At 52.4% G+C, this 6,000-nt stretch overlaps 1 protein-coding gene across 1 annotated transcript in view; it reads right to left on the bottom strand.

The window, feature by feature from the left end:
* Positions 1-4,461: 4,461 nt before the first annotated feature.
* The window catches only part of rbpjl (recombination signal binding protein for immunoglobulin kappa J region-like), a 75,832-nt gene continuing 74,293 nt past the window's right edge, over positions 4,462-6,000 (bottom strand). The window contains exon 12 of the mRNA XM_070894905.1: positions 4,462-4,936. Within this exon, the coding sequence (XP_070751006.1) occupies positions 4,663-4,936 (274 nt within the window). The 3' untranslated portion in view covers positions 4,462-4,662. The remainder of the gene's footprint in view (positions 4,937-6,000) is intronic.

Below are 6,000 nucleotides of genomic sequence, written 5' to 3'. Positions count from 1 at the left end.
GTGTGTGTGTTTGGGTATGCGTGTCTGTGTATGTGTGTGTGTCTGTGTGGGGTGTGTGTGTGTGGGGGCTGTGTGTGTGTGTGGTGTGTGTGTGTGTGTGGGTGTGACTGTCTGTGTGACTGTGTGTGTGTGTCTGTGTGGGGCGTGTGTCTGTGTGTGTGTGTGTGGGTATGACTGTGTGTGTGTGTGGGTCTGTGTGTGTGAGTGTACTCTAAACTGCACAGTGCAATTCAACGCCACAGATTTTACACAGCCTGTAAAAATACCATTAAATCGTTCACCCTCTCCCAGAGGGTTTATTTCCAGTGTATATCATTGGTAATTGCTGATTTGGAGGGAACTGTAGCATAGTGGTTATGTTGCTGGGCCAGTAATCCAGAGGCCTGGACCAATGATCCGCTGAGACGTGAGTTAAAATCCCACCATGGCAGCTGGGGAATTTAAATTCAGTTAATTAAATAAATCTGGAATAAAAAGCCAGTGTCAGTAATGGTGACCGTGAAACTACCGGAATGTTGTAAAAACCTATCTGTTTTTTTAATGTCCTTTAAAGAAAGAAATCTGCCGCCCTTACCCGGTCTGGCCTATATGTGACTCCAGACTCACAGCAATGTGGTTGACGCTTAACTGCCCTCTGTGGTTCAAGAAGGCGGCTCACCACCACCTTCTCGAGGGCAATTAGGGATGGACAATAAATGCCGGCCTTGCCAGCGACGCCCACATCCCATGAAGGAATAGAAAAATGTTGACTTTGGGGCAATGGCGTAAAACGGGTGCGATCACATCAGCCGCCCATTATACGTCTCTCCCCATTTTCCATTTCCAATGACAGACCCAGTTCTTGGGAGTTCAATGGGCCAGATTTATGTCTCATCGTCTAACCTGCCATTAGAAATGGGTTAGTGACCGGTCTCAGACACAAAGCTAAACGCTAAGTCCAATGGATGGTAATCAAATAAGGTGATCAATAATGTGATCTACGGAGACCCTAGTGTCGCCGTGCATTGCGGCAACAGGGACACATGTTATGGGGGCCCTCAGAGCTACTTAGTGCTGAGTGTGTAGGCCACGTGTTAATGAGATCCTGCAGAACCACTGGCCCAGAGAGCCTATCGACCAAGCTCGGTTCATCATGGCCATAAATAGAACACGTGGGGTTGTATTACTTGGAACAGAGGCAGCTGAGGGGACATTTGATTGTGGTGTATAAAATTATTCACAGGGTCACAGTTTCAGAATAAGGGGTTGGTCATTTAGGACTGAAATGAGGAGAAATTTATTTTCTCAGAGGGTGGTGAGTCTTTGGAATTCTCTACCCCAGAGGGCTGTGGAGGCTCAGTCTTTGAGTATATTCAAGGCAGAGGTTGATAAAGTTTTGGGAACTAAGGGAATTAAGGGATATGCGGGTAATGCGAGAAGGTGGAGTTGAGGTTGAAGATCAGCCATGAATAGCGGAGCAGGCTTGAGGGGTCAAATGGCCTACTCCTGGTCCTAATTCTTATGTTCTTATGTTGGGCTCAATTTTCCCCAGCCTATTTTCTGGCGTATGGCCAGAGTTGCGCCGATTATTTAGGTCCAGAAATGCGCCAGAAAAACACGTCCAAACTTTCCCCGATATTTATATGGAAATCCGGAGCCGCACAGCGTGGCCAGTCACCTCGGGAGGTGGAGCCTGCGGTCTGTGCTGAAAAACAGAGCTGGACCTTCTGCGCATGCGCAGGAAAAAAACTTACGTTCTCGACGTCGCTGAAATGACCGCGCATGCGCAGTAGAGTCCTCTCCTCTCGCCCCCACCCCCTTGAGTCTTGTGACCTCTCTCTCCCTCCCCCCTCCCCCTCCCCGAGTACCAAGCCTTCAGATCGGTTGTTTCCGACTCTCTCCGGTCCCCGAGTGAGTGACGGTTCCGGTCAGCTGTGGCCCCGAGTGCGTGTGGTCCCGGTCAGCTGTGGCCCCGAGTGAGTGCCGGTTCCGGTCAGCTGTGGCCCCGAGTGCGTGTGGTCCCGGTCAGCTGTGGCCCCGAGTGAGTGCCTTACCGGTCAGCTGTGGCCCCGAGTGAGTGCCTTACCGGTCAGCTGTGGCCCCGAGTGAGGTGCCGGTCCCGGTCAGCTGTGGCCCCGAGTGAGTGCCGGTCCCGGTCAGCTGTGGCCCCGAGTGAGTGCCGGTCCCGGTCAGCTGTGGCCCCGAGTGCGTGCCGGTCCCGGTCAGCTGTGGCCCCGAGTGAGTGCCGGTCCCGGTCAGCTGTGGCCCCGAGTGCATGTGGTCCCGGTCAGCTGTGGCCCCGAGTGAGTGCCGGTCCCGGTCAGCTGTGGCCCCGAGTGCATGTGGTCCCGGTCAGCTGTGGCCCCGAGTGCGTGCCGGTCCCGGTCAGCTGTGGCCCCGAGTGAGGTGCCTTACCGGTCAGCTGTGGCCCCGAGTGAGTGCCGGTCCCGGTCAGCTGTGGCCCCGAGTGAGGTGCCTTACCGGTCAGCTGTGGCCCCGAGTGAGGTGCCTTACCGGTCAGCTGTGGCCCCGAGTGAGGTGCCTTCCCGGTCAGCTGTGGCCCCGAGTGAGTGCCGGTCCCGGTCAGCTGTGGCCCCGAGTGCGTGCCGGTCCCGGTCAGCTGTGGCCCCGAGTGCGTGCCGGTCCCGGTCAGCTGTGGCCCCGAGTGAGTGCCTTACCGGTCAGCTGTGGCCCCGAGTGAGTGCCGGTCCCGGTCAGCTGTGGCCCCGAGTGAGTGCCGGTCCCGGTCAGCTGTGGCCCCGAGTGAGTGCCGGTCCAAGTCTGCTCCGCTCCCCGCCCCGAGCCCAGGCCGAATGGCCTCTGAATTACCTACCTGTGCCGATTTCTTTAACTCTCCGCAAGTGTTTCTCGAGCGGCCACATACACTGGCCTAAGCAGAAATCGAGTAACTCTCAGCTGGCCAAAGTTCACTAATTGGCCAGAATTGGCGTGGGTAGCTGGTTACGCCCCCTTTGGATGAAAATAAATGTATCTAAAAAAAACGTAACTAAATGAATTACGCTGGTGCAAATTGATTGGGGAAACTGCGGGTTTTTAAGTTAGGCCAGGAAAAGCAGCCTGCTCAAAAAAACGGCCCAAATCACTGGGGAAAATTGAGCCCTTTATGAGGGGCCGAGATAGAGCGGAGTCCCTTAGCAGACGGGTCAATAACCAGGGAGCATAAATTTAATGTAATTGGTCGAAGGACTAGAGGGGAGTCGAGGAGAACTCTTTTCATCCAGGGTGTGGTGGGGGTCTGGAACTCACTGCCTGAAAGGGTGGTGGAGGCAGAAACCCTCACCACATTTAAAAAGTACTTGGATGGACACCTGAAGTGCGGTAACCTGCAGGGCTACGGACCAAGAGCTGGAAAGTGGGATTAGGCTGGGTAGCTCTTCTTCGGCCGGCCCAGACACGATGGGTCGAATGGCCTCCTTCCGTGCTGTAAATTTAGATGATTTCATTCTATGAATTAGAGGCCTTATCCCATGATGCACTTGGAGTGTTGGAACATCAGTCCAGATGCTCAGTCCTGCATTAAACTGGTACTCCCCTGGGAGCTGGATGGGAACCCCCTCCCCCTATCATTCATTGCGAGAGGGATGGAGTATAAAAGCAGGGAGGTCCTTCTGCAACTGTACAGAGTATTGGTGAGGCCGCACCTGGAGTACTGCGTGCAGTTTTGGTCACCTTACTTAAGGAAGGATATACTGACTTTGGAGGAGGTACAGAGACGATTCACTAGGCTGATTCGGAGATGAGGGGGTTACCTTATGATGATAGATTGAGTAGACTGGGTCTTTACTCGTTGGAGTTCAGAAGGATGAGGGGTGATCTTATAGAAACATTTAAAATAATGAAAGGGATAGACAAGATAGAGGCAGAGAGGTTGTTTCCACTGGTCGGGGAGACTAGAACTAGGGGGCACAGCCTCAAAATACGGGGGAGCCAATTTAAAACCGAGTTGAGAAGGAATTTCTTCTCCCAGAGGGTTGTGAATCTGTGGAATTCTCTGCCCAAGGAAGCAGTTGAGGCTAGCTCATTGAATGTATTCAAGTCACAGATAGATAGATTTTTAACCAATAAGGGAATTAAGGGTTATGGGGAGCGGGCGGGTAAGTGGAACTGAGTCCACGGCCAGATCAGCCGTGATCTTGTTGAATGGCGGAGCAGGCTCGAGAGGCTAGATGGCCTACTCCTGTTCCTAATTCTTATGTTCTTATCTTATGTTTTTATCCAGCTGTGATGTTATTCCTGTGCTGGTTATCTCTGGTGTTTATGTGCTAATTGATTCAGTCTCTGGGACAGCTTCTTACAGCTAGTCCCCAGCTGCCTGTGGACCTGGCTTGTAATTTTGTGGGGCGGCGTCTAGAGCAAGTTTCTCCCTGTGGTACCTCTTTGAGATAGAGAGACCGGCGAGGTTTATGAGGCAAAGGAAATCGGGGAAGCGCAAGAGGTCAGAATTGGAGGTCTTGGTGGGATGGTAGCGCTGGAGGAGGTTACAGAGATCGGGACGGGGCGAGGGCCCCGGAGGGATTTGAACACGAGGATGAGAATTTTGAAATCGAGGCGTTGCTGGACCGGGAGCCAGTGGGGGTGAGCGAGCACAGGGGGCGATGGGCGAGCGGGACTCGGCGTGAGTCAGGGCATGGGCAGCAGAAGGAGACATCGGTTCCTTGGCCGTTAGCTCTGCATGAAGAGATGGAAGTTGGTTCGAGTGAATTCCTGATGGATGGTGTTCAGAAAGTTGTCAGAATCATCTGGGATTTCCCGGACCACCCTCTGGCTGGGGAAGCAGCTCTGCTCGGGGGTGTAGCTGAAGGAGAAGGTGCTGGAGAAGATGATTCCATCGCTCCTCATTAGAGAGAGGGGTACGGTGATGGGCTGTCGAAGCCATCGCCACTCGCTGCTGTACGCGCAGATATCGGGAACCACACAAATGATCGATTTGTGGTTTCTGTGAAGAGAAGATATTGGATATGTCAGAGTCCAGCTTTCCCCATTTCCATTTCTGACCTGCCGTTCTCCCTCCCCAGTGCCTTGGACACTCACGCATTCTCTCTGTCTCTTTAATTAATAGCACTTCAGACATTTAACCGTCTCCTAGTTTCCATTTAAGCACTTTACAGGTGCATATCTACTATAGAAACATAGAAATATAGAAAATAGGTGCAGGAGTAGGCCATTCGGCCCTTCGAGCCTGCACCGCCATTCAATGAGTTCATGGCTGAACTATGGGTGCGTCTGTGTGTGTCTGTGAACGTGTGTATGTACACACATTCACACAGTTGTCTTATTTGACCCTGAAATGAGCCACACATCCGCAACAAAACTAAAATTGCGTATTTGCACCTCCATAACATCACTCGTCTCCGCCCTGCCTCAGCTTAACTGCTGCTGAAGCCCTCATCCATGCCTTTGGTACCTCTAGACGTGACTATTCCAACGCACTCCTGGCTGGCCTCCCACATTCTACCCTACGTAAACTAGAGGTGATCCAAACTCAGCTGCCCGTGTCCTAACTCACACCAAGTCCCGCTCACCCATCACCCCTGTGCTCGCTGACCTACATTGGCTCCCGGTTAAGCAACACCTCAATTTCAATATTCTCATCCTTGTTTACAAATCCCTCCATGGCCTCGCCCCTCCCTATCTCTGTAATCTCCTCCAGCCCCACAACCCCCCTAGATGTCTGCGCTCCTCAAATTCTGCCCTCTTGAGCATCCCTGATTATAATCACTCCACCATCGGTGGCCGTGCCTTCTGTTGCCTGGGCCCCAAGCTCTGGAACTCCCTCCCTAAACCTCTCCGCCTCTCTACCTCTCTTTTCTCCTTTAAGACGCTCCTTAAAACCTGCCTCTTTGTCACCTGCTGTAATTTCTGGTTGTGTGGCTCGGTGTCAAATTTATTTATTTTGTCTTAAAACACTCCTGTGAAGCGCCTTGGGACATTTTACTACATTAAAGGCGCTATATAAATACAAGTTGTTGTTGTTGTTGTTATAATACTGAGGGAGTGAAC

This window comes from Pristiophorus japonicus, chromosome 12, assembly GCF_044704955.1.
Source record: "Pristiophorus japonicus isolate sPriJap1 chromosome 12, sPriJap1.hap1, whole genome shotgun sequence".
In the NCBI taxonomy this organism is placed as follows: Eukaryota; Metazoa; Chordata; class Chondrichthyes; family Pristiophoridae; genus Pristiophorus; species Pristiophorus japonicus.
The sequence above is the reverse complement of the archived record's forward strand: the minus strand, read 5'-3'. Positions and strand labels throughout refer to the sequence as shown.